Genomic DNA, 16,705 nt, shown 5'->3' with positions numbered 1-16,705 from the left:
AAATTCCCCTGTGAATTCCATCGGCGGCTGCATCTGTTCCTAGATGACAATCCTATGTCCAGCCCCTCTTCTTCCTAACACAATCCAGATTTTGCTTGGGCTGTCAATGTACCCATCTGAAAATATTCTGCTTTCCAGACTCCCTTGCAGTTGGGATGGTCACGTGCACAGTTCACTCAGAAGTTGGCTGAGGAGTTTTGGGAAGGCTTTTGCTTTTCTGAACCTGTTTTCTCCTTTGCCCTATTGTCTTTCCCTTTTCTTTCTGCCTGGAACATGGATGAGAGGCCTGGAGGTACAGCAGCCAACTTGTTATTATGAGTACCAAGATGGGAGGGAAGTCTGAAAGCTGAGCCAAGAGATGAAAGGATTCTAGGTCCCCAATGAGCAGTTATATCAGCTCTGGACCACCTACCTCTAGACATATTATGTGAGACAAACGAATCTCTGTTTAAAGCACAGGTAACTTTGTGTCCTAAGGCTTTCCAGGGAGAATTTTAAAAGAATCAAGACCCTGGAAACATGTCGCCAGTAGACATTCATGTCTCTCTTCCCTTTCTCCAGCTGTGAGACATTCTGCATTTGTTATACAGTAAGGTTCCTTCTAAATCCAACATCCATATTTACTTCATCAGAAGGCAGAACTGGGCTCTTGGGGATGGGCCTATGGAAGAAAGGGCCCTGCCCTAGGGTTCAGGGAGGATTCTGCAGAATCCAGAAGTGGCTGGGCACAGGTGCATAGCACCCTACCCTATGAGATCACTGCATCTTAATCAAAGCAAATTTTAAAATCTCCATGTGCTTGAGGGATGGAGTGTGCAAAGCATGAGTCCAAAGGACATGAAATTGCCTTTGCTCCAGTGTAAACACGGGTGAAAATTCTAAGGATCCTTTCCCTGGTGACACACATATTTGAGAGTAAGGATGAAACCTATCAACCCCCAACACCTAGTTCATGTCCCATCATTTTCTCTGATAGGGAACTTAAGCACTGGGGTGAGTGTGGGTGCTCTATATGAGAAGGGGGTTTGGTGTCCACTGCTACCCTTACCTGGCCCCAGCACAGCTTTTATAGGTCAGGCCTCTATGACCCATGGGAATGCCCATGGCTCATCTAAGGCACTTGCCCTCCCAGTCTACTGCATCTGGCAGATCTTCCTGGTACCTCCAGTCTGATCGGATCACTTCAGCCACCACCGGATCCAACAGCACCAGAATCAGTGCAACTGAAGCTCTTGCAAAACTTCTACATCAAAATACAGTGAAAAAGCTGAGAGCAGTGGCACACGTCTGTAATCCCAGTGACTTGGGAGGCTGAGGCAAGGGATCGCAAGTTTGAGCCCAGCGTCAGCAACTTGACAAGGCCCTGTCTCAAAATAAAAAATAAAAAGGGCTGGGAATGTGGCTCAGTGGTAGAGTGCCCTTGGTTCAATCCCCAGTACAAAAAAAAAAAGATTACAAAATAATTTGTTTAAAGCAAATGTATTCTTTCTCCATTATTTTAAAGTGGAAAAAAAAAAAAGTCAAATCTCTTTTTACTACCAAAGTAAAGAAAATCATGCAATGAGATGATCCTGTTGGGCCTTTGGCATTGACGTGCCTTCTCTTCTCCAAGGCTCCCAGTAGTCCAGGGCAGGATTCTATCCTCAGCAGACAGTTTTGTCCAGCTCATTAGTTCCTTCCCAGATCAGAGCACTAAGACCTTCTCTCAGTCCTTCCAGTCTGAGTGCTCCTCCCTCATGGCCTGCACAAGCCAGTCCCGTTCTGACCCCTGCTCAGAGTCGCTGGTGTCACTCCCCTCCACAGTCAGCAGCTTTGAGTAGTTGATCTTCCGGTCTTGGGGCAGCCTCAGCTGGATGGACAGGAACAAGGCTAGCCAGAGCAACAGGACCACACAGCAGGTCCGGTAGAGCACAGCCAGGCTGAAGTACATTGCCATGAAGCCTCCCACAAAGCTGCCCAGGCTACAGCCACCCCCGTAAAAGTGACCTCGGAACATAGTATTCAGAGGCCTCTCAGTGCCAGGGGAGGCCAGGTCCTCTATGGAGGCTCCCACGGCCCACCACAGAGCACCACTGCTGATGGCACTCAGGATCTGAACAGGAAGGACAGACCACCAATTCCAGAGGAAAGAGTAATAGAGCAGCTGCCCAGCGAGGCAGCCCAGCCCTAGCCCTATCACACCCACCCTGGTTAGCTTCTTAAGCAATGCAGTTTTGAATGGATGCAGCAGAATTTCCCCCAGCAAGCCCAGGGCAACTGAGAGACCCATCACTAACTCTCTGCTGCCATGGTCCTTCATATGCCAGAACAGAAAGTTCTGCACATTACTCACAACAGCTCCTATCAAAATGACAGTGACGGCTAGGAGAATGAGGCGGGGGTCACCCCCTACGAGAGACAGTGCTTTGACAGTTTTGTAGCTGGGCTCCTGGCGCCGGTAGGCGGGGACAGGAAAGGCAATGCTCACCAGTAAGGCCAGGGTGCTGATCAGCGAGTAACCATAGAAGTGCACTACACCCGGAGGGCCATTCGTCACCAAGAAGCAGTCCAGCTGCTCCACCAAGGCTGCAATGCCACATACACCCGCTGACATGCCCAGTGATCTCCATATCCACAGGCTTCTGTATCGGTCAGTGGCATCCACAAAATCCAGGTATTCATAAAGGCTGTCGTCTGCCACCTGCTCCAGAGGGGCTGTCAACAGCTCCCAGAACACCATGAACCCCAAGGAGAGGATGAAAGTCCACTGCAACCCTTCCAAGGAGAAGTGAAAGGCTTGTGCTTCCCCTTTGGCAACTGACATGTTGGCCAGAGTTCCCAGTTCTGGGACTTCGGGAAGCAAAGTGAGGGTAGTATTGAATGCCTCATAAACAGCTTCCCAGGAATTAGCTTTCACCCCTGAAGTGACAGGATGGAGAACTTGAGACACGGTCCTGGTTCCTTCAGTGGAGTCCACTGAGTACCCGTACAGATCACTGAAAATTTCTTGGTCACTTTCACCAGGTTCATTTCTTAAGCCAGAGGCTTCCACCACTTCGGCATCCCTCCTGGCCGGGAGGCTGGATGCCTCTGCTGAGGGCTTTGAGGCAGACTCTGGGACCGAGATGCTGCTCACAGTTAACGTGACCCCCGGTGGTACCACTGTAGTGGTCACGCTACTGCTTCCATTACAAGAGCGGTATTCCAGATTTTTGCCCAAGGCTGGGATGAGGACCATGAAGAGGCTGGCTCCGGCTGAACCAAGCAGCGAGACTATCAGAAGCACTCTCCTTTTCTGGTAGCTTTTGGCCAGAAAGGCGCAGAAGGGGGCCCAGCAGGCTGCGATCAGGTGCTTGGTTCCCATTAAGATGCCCACCCAGGGCGCCGCTAAGCCCAGCTGCCTCAGGTAGAGGGTCAGGAACGGGGTCACGCAGGCATCCCGGACTCCACATACCAAGTGGAAGAGCCGGGCCACCCCCAGCGCCCTGCTGATGTCCCACTGAGGGTTCGCGCTCATGGCTGCCCAGCTCCGTCAGACCCGGACCTGCGGAGGGCGGGGCGGGGCGCAGGACGGGTGTGTCCCCATGTCCCCGCGAGGGAGGCTCGGGGGAATCCCAGCGCAGAGCTAACCCGACTGCGCTGCGGGCCTCGCGCAGAGTCGCGGTCACCGGGTCAACCGCCACCCCCACCCCACGTCCGGCCACTGACCCGGAAGTGGCCCCGCCCCGAGGGGGGCGGTGCGGCGGGGGCGGAGCCGCTGCACCTGCCACGTCCTCCTGCCTCCTCCGCCCCGCCTCCCCGGTGGTGCACAGGTGCACCAGGGACGCGTGAAGTAGCCTGCAGGGTGCGTTCTGAGCCCCGCCATAGGCCCCACCTGGCCCCTGGCTGCCTCCTGTTGCCAAGGAACTTGGGCTAGATTCCTGGACTGCTTCTGGCGAGTGAAACTTTCGGTGTCAAACTGGGGATGGGAGAGCAAAAATGGAATGAATGATATCCATGAGTCTCCCTCCCTCATCTTCTTCAGGTCTTTGTTAAATGCCCCCTGATCAATGACCATCCACAGGGATCATCCCTGTCCACCCTAAGTGAAATTGCTAACCTCTTACGGCCATCCCCAATACTCACACTCCTGTGCTTTATTTTTCTCTATAGCACTTCTCTATCAGATGCAGTACAGTTTCTATTTCTCTTGTTTACCTTCTTACTGTGTTTGCATCAGAATCAAAGCTTCAGAAAGTCTGCTATTTTTGTTGCCAGGACTGCATATGAGCTGCCCCTGAAAGAGTCATGACTATGGGTAACACAATTTCTTTCAGCCAGGACAATTCCCTAGTAGAACTGACAGCTGAGGGCAGTCAGACCCAGTCCTGATAGTGCATCAAAGCCTCGAAACAGTATTATGTACTGGTTAGTTTTAAATCTAGGTAGGTCAGTTGCCATGTTTGTGAGTACATACTCCAGAGGTGCTTGGTTAGCATTTAATCAAAATGCCACACTCCAGAAGCAGCTAATACAAGCACTTCAACAATCATAGATCAACAGAAGTGGCTTCATTTATTAGTCTAGTTTTTCACTGGCAAAATTAGTAGTGCCCAAGGGCATCATGTGGACTGGGTACAATTTTTTTTTCAGAAGCATTTCCTTTCACTTGAATAGGACAAAAGAATCTAGACATTTGAGCAGTGCAAACCCTTTGGAAGGGGGTCACAGGCTTTGCTCCAAAGTGGCCCAGTGTCCAGCCACTGATTTGGTAAACTTCTCATATGAGTTGTGCTCAGATCACCTAATTTTGCCATGGGTTGGGTGGGGACTGGGGCTTCTTGCCATCATCTCTATGTGTAGCAGAATTTGGACAAGACTTGCTTTCATTGTAAGTTGGGGAAAAGTTTCAAAGTTTTCACCTAACTTTAACAACTGGTAAACTGCAGATATTTACCTAAAAAGCTAGTGGTTGTGAATGCTCAAATTGATATGAATCATTTTATATCACACCAATGCAGAAAAATAAAATATAGTGACTTCTAGGTAAACTCACCAAATTCAGTGATACTGTAGTCATTTCAAGTGTTAAAACACCTCAGTCCCACTGAGGACTGTCCCTAGTCCCTTTTCTCTCCAGGTCCCACAGAAGGTAGCTTCAGTGGATGCCATAAAATCCATCTGCGACTCCATCTTGATCTATCCTGGTCTGATCTGCCCTAGGAGGCATGCACCCTGCCATGATTCTGTTCATCTGGTACCCATGTCCACATCTGGCCTTCAGATACCATATTCCACATTGCTGTCCACAGCTGCATACTTTTCTCTTTGAAAAAAGTATGGGCTTGTCCGTTTCTTGCTGAGAAAATCTTTGCCTGCTTCCCCAGCCCCACAGAGGCACAAAGACATCCTCTATGGCTGCCCTCGGGCCCATCTATCCAAGTACCCCAGGCAGCCCTTCTTACATCCATTTCCTTGGCCTTGAGAATGTGCCTGGGTCTTGCCCCCACTCCTAGGACAGCTCATTTCTGTACTCTTGAATCCCCAAACTTCAAAGGGATTCCTCCATCACCTCCACCCCCATGCCCACCATCCCTGGGGAACTCCACACAGACAACAGGGTTGGACTCAAGTTCAAGCCTTTGTGTTCTCTCTGTTACTTTCTCCCCCATCCCATACCTAGTTCTGGTGCTGTCACTAGAGCCGTGTCATTGATCTTTTCTAATTTACACCTGGCTATAATTTTTAAAAACTCAAATGGCAAGAATGTTGATGTCCTCAATTTCTGGCTTCTCTGTGACTACCCTGCATTCCCACCTCTATTTGGGGACAATGCAGGAGAGTCCCTAAATTAATGAGAATAAGGGGAGAAAGGGGCAGGGTGACAGAACACAGCAGTTAATACACAAAACCATTATCTAGCCTAAGTGGGTTCAATTGGTTGTGTTAGGTATTGCTTCCCCTTCCCATGAATTGCTATTAAAATACAAATATCACCAGTATTAGAAGAAAATAGAAACACTTTAATGTACATTTTTTGACTCCATCATTTCTCCCTCCACCAGGAGAGGCCCCTCCTGGGCGTAGACGAGGTTAGTAGTGGCCCAAGAAGGAAGGGAACAGACTCAGGAGGGCACAGGTGCAGTTGTGTGTATCTACTTCTGATTTTCCCCATGACCACAGGGCTCCAAGCCAGAACAGCAGCTCTGACCTTGGTTTTCAGAACTGGGTGGGGAACTTGACAATGGGAGAAGTGGGAGTTGCACATAAATGCAGGCATGGACGTTTATGTGACAAACTAGGCTATGTATGGGTGCTTTCATGCAATCACAGCTTTGCTGGGTGACCCCCAGCCTTGACGTGGGTCCTTCTCTGCCACATACCCTACAGCCAGACTCCATGCACTTTCAGGTACTCTGTCTCCTGGTCAAAGCCAGAGCTGCCCAGGGAAGCCAGGTCTTGTTCTGTCATTAAGTGCTGGTGGGCTGGCAGGGTAGTGTTTCCTTCTTCGTGGGACTATTGCCCTTAGACCCAGCTCTTCTGCTGCCCCAGTGACTCACTGGACGATGCCGGAGAATGTGTTAATGGGCATCAGAAGGGATTTGGGCTTGGCTTTGGCCATTTCCATCTCTTTCTGCCCTTGTAAACTGAGCCACGACGTCCTGGACTTCTGGGCTCTGGAACGAGGCTCTGGGCAGGGACCAACTTCGAATCTGGTGGGGAGAAAGCATCTCAGGGGACCCATCTCAGGGATCAGATCTGCCCTGGACATTTGAAAGGCAGACCTGTAGGGTATAGAGGAGGGTAATGCAGAAGGAAGAGGAAAATTTCAGAGCAGGAAGAATGTGAGCCTGGGCTAGCCAGGGGAGGAGCGATGCCTGGATGGAGTCATCTGTGTCTCTGCCTCCCTTCCTTACCTAAACACACCCCACTGGTGGAAACCTGGGCAGGTGGGTTAACTGGGGCACAGATGACCCAGAAAGGGAACTGGTGTGGGAGGGGCCAGTGCCAGTGGAGGGAGTTGGATCAGGAGGGCTGCAGGCTGAGTGTACCCTTTAGAAATCTTGGGAACATTTAATGTCAATATCTTCCCAGTATAGACATTCATTTGTCTCTTCTTCCAAGATTTAAATCACAGGGCAGTGGCAGAAGCCTGTCCCCACCAGGTATACCTGCTTGATCATGCACTCTGCCTCTGACAAAGTATCCTAGGCTAGCAGTAGAAGATGGCATGAGCTGGCTCCTGCTTTGATCTGTGATATGGGGCCTAGAGCCCTAGGGGTGGGAGGCCTAGCTCACCTGACCACATCCCTGAAAGTGCGCCGATTGTCCTTGTCCAGCGACAGAGTCAGTAGCTTCTGTTCCTGGCTCTGGATCTGGATGTTGGATGTCCGGAAGGTATTTGTCACTATCTGTAAGAGAGAGACAGCTCCTGAGTGTCACCTTTGCTTGGCAGATAATCCTTGCCAACATCTCCTATCTTGAAATCTGGTGTGTTTCTTCTGTCCAGCCCAAAGTGTCCCTGGCTCTCTTTCTGCAAGTGACTCTGAGCAGTGATAACCCTACATGAACAGCCTCTTGGTTGCCTTTGCCTTTGGCTCTGGCATGGTTTCTGCAGTTCTTTCCCCAATCTTAATTGTTTTCCTGAAACCTGAACACCAACTGGAATGCTGTAGATAGTGTGTGCCAGGTTATCCAGTGACATGAGTGAGAGTGTTGATTTATTCAATGAGCATTTTCCAAACACCTCCTGTATGTTGCTATGTGTGGAATTTGGGACGAATTCAGAGGTTTTATAAGTCCTGACCCCAGTTCTCAGCATTAAATTACGTACAAAATTATTTCACTGGGGCATAGAGAGAGGGTCTAGAAAGCAACCAAGTGCTCACAAATCTCAAGCCAGGCCAAAGTAAAGCGGCCCCCAGCTATCTTTCCAATCCTTCACCAGAAAGCGGGCAGAGGACTCAGAGTATGGTGGGTACAGGTGGGACTTTCAGAGGACCTTTCTGTGTCTCTGATCCCTCAGCAGCTTTGGGTAATTGACAACCCTGGAATCCTGAAGTTGTAAGAGGCTTTGGAGTCAGTTCTCAGCCCTGGCTGCTCATAAGAACCACACATAAAATTAGAGATTCTGATTTAAGTAGCCTTGAGTTGACCATGGATGCAGAACTGAGAACCACTGAGTCAACCCACTGTTTCATTGTCAGAGAGCAGCAGCAACCTAAACTGCGTCCTGGAATTTCAGCTGAACTTTTATGGGTCAGGGTAGGTCAGCCAGAAGTCTGTGGGCAGAGTGTGCAAGAATCTCCCAGGAGAAGGGTCAAGAGTAGTCTCTCAACCAGATTGCCCAAGTTCTAATCCTGTCTCTGCCAGTTTCTCACTGTGTAATTTGGGAAATGTTTCTTAATCTCTGTGCTATTTAGAAAAGAAATATGGCAACAATAGCAACTACTTTGTAGGACTATTCAGAACATTAACTTAGCATATGTTTAGTATTTGGAACAGTCCTGGAATATGGTAAGAGCCATATGAATGGTGACCATTTATTACTATTGTTATTATTAATTATAATTTTCCAAGGAGTCAAGTGTGAACAGAGGTCTCTGTGATGGAGCCTCTGTTGTCATGGGTATGTGTGGGGTTTCCACTGTGAATTATTTCTCTCTTTGGCTTATCTCCTAGCCAAAGTCCCCTTTTATCATCACCCCATCCTCAGATCCACATGTGAATCTGAACAGGTGAGTTGTGAATGAAGACAGAAAGATTTACCAAAACCTCCATGGGGGACAGGGAGGACCATGACAGAGGGTGACGAAGGGGAGTGGGGACTTCTCCTGGTTTTGTAACAGAAACTGAAGCAGCTTTGGTGCCCTGGGTCTCTCAGCCACAGGGGTGGGTTGCTTGTGGGCAGTGGAGGAGTGGGGGGTGGCAGTGAAACCTGGTGTGTGGGAAGCCATCCTTATTTAGCAGAATCAGCCTAGGTTGAGCCATGTGACGCAGAGGCCTGGCTTCTAGGAACTGCTGGGAAGCATGTGGCACTGCGTGGGAGTGGTTCCCTGTCTCCTTCTGGAATTTTCCTCCTAAGAGGAAACTCCACCCTATCCTGTCCATCACAGAAGCTCCTCCCAGTCCTTTTCCCCTTTACCTGTATATTATAAATAAAGGAGAGTTGGGCAACTCCATGTTGTCGTTGTTGTAAGAGGCCAAAGCTGGTATGGCCAGACCCATCACGCCCACTTCTCATAGAAAGAGTATTGGCTCTTGTGAGTTCATTGAGTAGATAAGTTTTTTGGGTAATAGAAAAACCGCCAACATCCTCCTCTGGCAGTTAACCCTTTTCTCCTCCATGTGGGACATGGCAGAGAGGACATCCACACTGGTGGGCACTTGGTGGATAGCTAACTGGGATATCACCAGCAGTGTATGGAGAGACTATAGGGGGCTGAAATCCTTAAGGAAGTGGGGCTGGAGGAAAGTCTGTTTGTGGCAGTTAATGGGACTGTGCCTGAACTGTACCTGGTGGGAAGACTGAGGTCAGGAGGGATTCAGCGTGACCCACTCAGGGCTGTACAGTGGTAGGTGTGGAGCCCAGCTTGCTGACTTCCAGCTAAGTGCTCACTGCCCTGCATCAGGCTGCTCCAGATGTCTTAGCAGGACCTGGGCTTCCATGTCCCCACTCAGGACCTGATCCTGTCCTCTTTACAACAAATGCAGTCTCAGGGCCTCCTTCCACCTGCCCAGTGTCAGCAGGTGCTTTTCCTTTCCCCTTTGTGGTTTGCACCCTACCTGCTGGACTTCGGCCCATGAGGACCACAGGAGTCTTGGACTGCAGTTCATAAATGTGGCAATGGTGGAGGCCCATGGAAAGGGTCAGATGCAGAATTTGCAAAGGGTGCAAGTCCCTACAGGGTGAGGGGATGGGCAAAATGCTGCTGTCTCCTGTTCTTTTCAGTCACCTCTTACTTTCTAAATCCCCAAGCTCCAATTCTTCCATTCTTGCCTTAATTGCATTGCTCTCCTCTATCAAACTTGCAATTCAATATCACATCTTTGCTGAGCCTTAAACTCACCAGGCCAGCCACCACGCCCTTTCCCGTGCTGTTATCCTTACTACAGCTCCACCATGAACTTCCCATTGATGCTCAATGTTTACTATCTGAGCCATTTGGACAGAGATGTGCAAGAACCCACCTGGCTTCCAAGAGGAAAGCACAGGTAATGGAATACTCCCAGTAAATCAGTTCAGGGACAAAAGGGAACTTGCTGAGGTGATAAATTTAGATGTTCAAAAAGTCCCTGACCAAGGTTGCTTAAAGAGGTCACTAAAAACAGAAGTAAGTAACTGACTTTGAAAGAGGAAATACAACATGAGGGTAAAATGGTCCACTGTGGAGCTTAAAGCTTAAACATGGTGCTACCCTTTGGGAAGGCACATCCCAGCACAAGACAGACCTCTCAGTCAACCCAAGCTCTCCTACAGTGGGCAGGTGCTCAGAGAAATGAGCTTCGGGTTCCGGGATGTCATAGAGGAAGGACTGGTAAACAGTTGGTGAAACCTGTTGGGTGCCAGACTCAGCTAGGGAAACAGGGAGGACTAAGGCGAGGGCCCTGAGTCCACAGACTCCCTGAGCCATGGTGCCATTTACAGAGTTGCAGTCCCCAGGATTACAGGGCAGATTATAGAGGTGGGGCCTCTGGCTCACCAGGGAGTGAGAAGAGGGTGCAGAATGTGGAGGGAAGAAGAGCATCCAGACAGGTCTCACAGGATGAGGAGTTACAAAAAGAAGGTGTGGAAGAGGAAGGGAGGAGAGGTATTTCTGGGCAAACAGCATATGCAAGGGGCGTGACTTCTAGAACAAATCCAAACTCCTTGGTAGAAAGGGCCTGAAAGGAGAGGCCAAAGCTGCAGATGAAGAGGAAGAGGAGGTCTCAAAAGCCAGCCTGTCTCCCCTCCCTTCTTTCCTCCCTCCCTTCCTAACCTAGGCTGTTCTACTACTGAGCTATGCCCTCAGACCTTTTTATTTTTTATTTTAACACAGGGTTGCACTGAGTTGCTAAGTCCTCCTGCCTCAGCCTTCTGAGTAACTGGGATTATAGACATGCACCATCACATCTGGCTCTGGAAGTTTTTCTGCCCTTAGAGAATGGGAAATGATGGAAGGGTTCCAAGAGCAGAGTGACATGTCGGAATTCTGTTTTAGAAAGATCACTTAGGCGGACACATGGCAGGTGGGCTTAAGGAGCGTTAGAGTGGTGTCAGAGAGACCACCTGGAAGGCTATTGTATTTGTCCAGCAAAAGGGGATGGGTGAAGGTCTGGACCTTGGGTAATCAATTGGTTCTAATTTGCCTGGAACTTTCCTGGTTTTAGCAGTGAAAGTCCCAGGCTCCTTCAATCCTAGACCAAGTAGGATGGTTAGTCAAGAAGGAGGGCAGAGAGGAAGGGAAAGATTTGAGAAGTGTTTGATAGAGACACCAGAAGGACATGGGGGAATTGAGGAAAGGGAGGCATCTGGGGGTGCTCCCAAGTTTCTAACATAGGTGATTGGTTAATTATAGTATTATTGAATGAGAGAAGGGACATAAAATGTGGATTTTCATTCCCACTACTAACGGCATACAGAATGCTTACTCAGCCAAGTACTGATCTAAGAGCTTGACATGCCACGATTACTTAATCCTGCAACAACTGGATTGAGTAGGTGATATTATTATCCTTGCTTTACATAATGAGACTGAAGCATGAGAAACTGAGTAATTGCTGAAAGTCACACAGCTGGTAAATGGCAGAGCTAAGAACTGAACCCAGGCAGTTTAGCTCTAGAGACCTCTTAACTATTTGGAGTTACTGTTTTTGATTTTAAATACTCAGAGTTGGGGTGTTGTGGGACATTCAGTTCACACTAACTTCATCAGAAACTAAGGAGTGAAGGTCAAAGCAGGAGGTACAAACTTGGGAGTCCTTTACAAACTGGCCTAAGTCCTGGTAAGTGGGTTTGATAGTCCAGGGAACAAGAGAAAAAGTGGGCCATGGAAGATGTAGAGAACAGTTACTATTTAAGAAACTGATTTAGGAAAAAGAATTTGGGAAAAGAGGCCAAAATATAATGATCAGATATAAAGAAGAAAAACTAAGAAAGTGACATCTTGGATTTTATGGATGCTGAAAGACTTGGTGAACTGGATTTCAGTTTCTGTGGTGGAACTCATTCAAATTGACCAAGGGGATATACAGCTGGGGAAAATATCTATGACAGTGCTAGAAGCTAACTTCAATGGATTATTAACACATAAATATAATTTCTAATATACATCATTTTTATTTAAAGGGAACTGATAGAAAAAGCAGTAAATATCACTTCCAAATTATCATTGGGGGAGGGGGGAATGAGCAAATAAAACCTGAGAAATATAGCATAAAAAAAAATCAAAGGGCAGAAATTAAAAAAAAATTTAAAAAGAGAAAAAACAAAAACAAAACAAAACAAAACAAAAACTATATATTAAAAAAAAAAAAAAAACAACCCAGAAAGCACAGCATAAGATGGAGGAGTAAGCTCAAATAGCATCTAGATTAAACTCTCATTGAAAAAAAAAAAAAAAAAAAGAATGTTTCACAACAGTGAGAATATACTTAACATCACTGAACTACAAACTTTAAAACAACTAAGTTAGTACATTTTGTTACATTTTTTACTCTATAAAACAAAAATAAAGCACAAAGACTTCAGACTGAGTCAGAGCAAAACTCAGTTGTATGCTATTTTTATTTACTAAAATAAATGTTTTTAAAATAAAGGGATGAGGATTTCTGATTTTGAAATGGCAGAGTATGTATTTTCTCACTTTTTACCCTCTTGGAATCTACCTGAAAACACGGAGGTACATCTTTGATGAGAGTAGAAGTCATCTACAGTTCTAGACCACAATACTGTGGTAGAGAAATGGCAAGGAAACTTGTCATAGAAGAGGAAGGTCGACCATAAGGACCAAGATTCTGGACAGCAAGGGGTAGGGGCGGGAGGCACTGAGCTCTGCAGCTATAGGATTGAGATGAACCTGACATAGGGAATTGGCTGAAAGATGGTATGAGGACCAGTGAGATCCTTCAGGTTCTCACTCACCCTGGACAGCCCAGCAATGAGCTCTCTCCCTGCCTTAGAGGTCAGAGCCAGAGTCTTGGTGACACCACCAATGGAGGAGGATGGAGTGGAGGACTGTGCTCCAGTAGGTGGAGTGTGTGTGGAAGTTTGCCCACAGCATGGTGAGATCCCTGTGCCCTTGCCCAACCCTGCTCCAGAGTGACCACAGCAGCTGGCCTGTCCCACCAGCCCTTCACTCCCCAAGGCAGGAGCCTGATGGACTCTTCCTAGGAAAGAGACCGCAGATAATAATGCTTGCGTTTCCCCCATGGAATGGACTCACCATTGACTCAACTTTGTAGTGCTTCACTCTTGAATTTGAACAGACAGCCAAGGATTGCCAGATATTTGGAGACAGCCTTACAGAAGGAGGGGAGGGCAGAGAAAAAGGAGGAGGAGGAGGAGGCGGAGGAGGAAGAGGGAGAGAAGAGAAAAAAGAAGCAAACGAAAACAGGATTCAGAGGAAAGGGACACAATTCAGGAAGCAGGAGAAAATTTCAAATAAACCATAATTATTATCTTCAGAGAGACAGGATACTGCATTCGTGAAATGGGATTACTAGCAAAATGAATAACAAAAACAAAAAAGGGTTTTTTTTGTTTGTTTGTTTTAATTTTTGGATACCAGAAATTGAACTACTCAGGGGCATTCAACCATTGAGCCCCCCAGCCCAAATTTGTATTTTATGTAGAGACAGGGTCTCATTGAGTTGCTTAGTCCCTCGCTTTTGCTGAGTCTGGCTTCGAACTTGCCATTCTCCTGCCTCAGTCTCCTGAGCCGCTGGGAGGAAAAAAAATTTTAACTCATAGATTATAGTACTATAATGCTTTCTTTCATAAATACTGTATTTTGTGTTCTATAGATAGAGAACACACATGTATTTTTTTGTTGTTGTCAAAGAATATTTAAAGATTCATCATGTTCCAGGCAATGGAGGAGAAAACGTCAATAAATGTCAAAGAAGTTGAATTATGTTATTCAGATAAATGTTTTAGCTGCCCAGAGGTTTTTGGTAACCTCAGGAATCTGAGGTTCAGGGTTCAACAGCCATGGTAGATGGGAGATGCTTTGGATACACATGAAGCAGGTATTTGATACAGATTCCCTTCAAGGGCTCTGGAAGGTTATACTCTCATTGAAAGGCTAAATTAGAAAAAGGCCCTCCAGCAGAAACAGGAGGGCTTTCCCCATGGAAGGCTGTCAGCCTTGGTTTGTGCTGTCAGTGAGAAAGAACTATTGCCTAAAAATTCTTAACTCCAAGGCTGTTTTGATGTGGATTTGGGTATACATTTACTCTATCTGCTTGGTCTAGAAGTTTCTGAACCAGAAAGGGACTCTATGGTCTTCAGCCAAAAACATCACAGGGGCACTTAACAAGAGCAAAGACAGGAATTTTTTAGGGGGACAGTTTTCCTACCCAGGTCTGCCACAGATAAATCCCCAACAAATATGACACATAATTTGAGGAAACAAGCAAAAAATTGAACCACCATGGGGATCAGTGAACCCAGTAACCAGAAAGATTAGTCTCCCAATAATTAGAGCTAATGTAAGTATATAACTCAGACTATAATGTTTAAAATGAGTAAAGAAATAAGGAATAAAATCACAAGAAAAGAACATGCCTGCTATTTTTATCAATTCTAACATCCTCCCCCCATATTTTAACATTTCTAAAATTAGGAAGTACTTTTGCAACCAGTGTGATAAGAAAGCCTCATTCCTAGTTCAGGAAACATTGTTTCTTTCTTAGTAGTGTAAACAATTAAGGCAAGTCAGACATAGGTAATGAATAATCATATCAGAAGCAGGAATGATTAAAGGAAATTGAAAAATTTTGCTACATCAAAACATAAAGCTATTTTAGGTAAAAAAATTAAACAACAAACTTGGAAAAGCATTTCTAAAATGTATAACAAATAAAGAGTTAATATCCTCACAAAAAAGGGACAGGACAGTATTAACACAGGATAGGACTGTAAACAAGAAATTCATGAATGAAGAAATATAAATTATCAATAAATAGAATAAATCTTTCAACTTCACTAATTTGTAAAGACATGCAAATTAAAAATAAAAAAGAATCAGATTTGCAAAAATGAAACAAATAAATTAGTATATTAACTGTGCTGTGAAATTGGCATTCACATACTACAATGAGTGGAACTTGGAGGGCAATTTGGCAAAATATATGAAAAATTCTAACATATGGATGTCTTTTGACTGAAAGATTTCACTTCCAGATATTTTAAAAAAGGCATACCTATGATATTTAGTACATATTTAACCCTAAGAATGTTCCTCACAGTATGCTTACGATAGTGAAAAATGAGTACTTCCTAAAATGTCCTATAAAAATCATTTCAGTAATTATACAGGCATATATAACCACCATATGAAAAATTTTGAATGATGGTTCAGACATGATCTTGAAAAATGGTTAAAGAAACAGAAAGACTAAAAAGTGATCATTGTCTTGGCAACATGGAGGTGACTTTCCTATAGTCAAAGCAGATGGTTGTGAGCAGAAAAGTCTGGAAAGGGATGGAAGCTTCTAGAGGTATCTTTCAACAGGCTTGACTGAGAAGAGAAGAAAGGGGATATTGCAGGTAGCTGGAGAGGTAGTGGGGTCCCAGCAGAGTTGCTCTGGTTTTCAGGATGGAAAAGGCCTGAGCATGTTTATTGGCTGTGAGGAAGGAGCGGTACAAAGGGAGAGAGAGGTCAAAACAAGAGAAAAGAGAACTGCATGCAGGTGGGAGGAGCTTTTGAGGAGAGGAAAAGGTCTGGGTGAGCTGGGAGGCCATGAATTTGCCAGGGCTTAGCCAACATGATGCAGGATCATTTCAGAAGTTCTCAGTCACTGAGGCATACAGACTGCCTAGGCAGCTTGATCTAAAGTGAGTGTCTACTGGGAGTTGAGGGTGGCAACTTGACCTTGGGGCATCCTGATTACACCTGAGCATAATCAGGGGGCTCCAAGGTCAAGATGAATAGAGAGTGAAGTTCAGGGAGGCCATCAGAGAGGGAGAAATGGATGGGTCTCATGTCTTGATCAGTATCAGTCAGGATCAAGCAAAGGGCAAGAGGCAGTTGTAGGGGTTGAAAGAGTTGATTTGAAGTGGTCAAAGGCCGACCTGTCTTGTGGAGGAGTCTGCTGTGTAGTGCCTGGAGCGGCTGGATGTGGGCGCATTGTGCCACTGTCTGGAAACGTCTTAGGTTCCCAAACAGTCAGCAGATGGAGGGCACAGCCTTGACTTTTCAAGTGCCTTATTTATATACTAGTTGGTGCTCAGTATTTCAGACTAATGGAAGAATAGATTGTCTCCAGTATGAAGTTCCACTTCAGTACCAAAGGTTCAGAAGCCAGGTCCCCTTTTCTGGATATGCTCTCCTCAGGGATCCCAGCCACCTACCCCATTCCCATCTGGTTGTTCCCTTTTCCCATTCCTCCCAGTACTTACAGAGAAGGACCTTCCTGCCAGGTTTGAGGACTTGACCACTTCCGTCACACTGACATTCAGACAAGTATGGTCCATAATTGGAGCAGCAGTTGGGGGACAATGGGGGAACCCTGAAACTGAATGAGATGGGGACGTTATTAATGA

The 16,705-nt window shown here is 46.4% G+C and overlaps 2 protein-coding genes across 4 annotated transcripts in view; both read right to left on the bottom strand.

Annotated features, from left to right (window-relative positions):
- Positions 1-1,531: 1,531 nt before the first annotated feature.
- On the bottom strand, positions 1,532-3,661 carry Mfsd6l (major facilitator superfamily domain containing 6 like). Its single transcript, XM_047546210.1, has one exon. It carries the CDS (start codon positions 3,494-3,496, stop codon positions 1,706-1,708), a length of 1,791 nt encoding a protein of 596 aa, XP_047402166.1. The 5' UTR covers positions 3,497-3,661; the 3' UTR covers positions 1,532-1,705.
- Positions 3,662-5,966: 2,305 nt separating this feature from the next.
- Pik3r6 (phosphoinositide-3-kinase regulatory subunit 6) overlaps positions 5,967-16,705 on the bottom strand; it is a 63,801-nt gene continuing 53,062 nt past the window's right edge. For 2 of the 3 annotated variants that reach the window (XM_047545573.1, XM_047545574.1), the window contains exons 18-20: positions 16,562-16,677; positions 7,258-7,370; positions 5,967-6,743 (exon numbers count right to left, since the gene is read on the bottom strand). In XM_047545573.1, coding sequence (XP_047401529.1) covers positions 6,515-6,743; positions 7,258-7,370; positions 16,562-16,677 — 458 coding nt within the window. In that variant the 3' untranslated portion in view covers positions 5,967-6,514. The remainder of the gene's footprint in view (positions 6,744-7,257; positions 7,371-16,561; positions 16,678-16,705) is intronic. The other variant, XM_047545575.1, reaches the window with a different exon arrangement.

Source organism: Sciurus carolinensis, chromosome 3 (assembly GCF_902686445.1).
Source record: "Sciurus carolinensis chromosome 3, mSciCar1.2, whole genome shotgun sequence".
NCBI classification, from domain to species: domain Eukaryota; kingdom Metazoa; phylum Chordata; class Mammalia; order Rodentia; family Sciuridae; genus Sciurus; species Sciurus carolinensis.
This window is presented reverse-complemented; position numbering and strand designations above follow the sequence as displayed.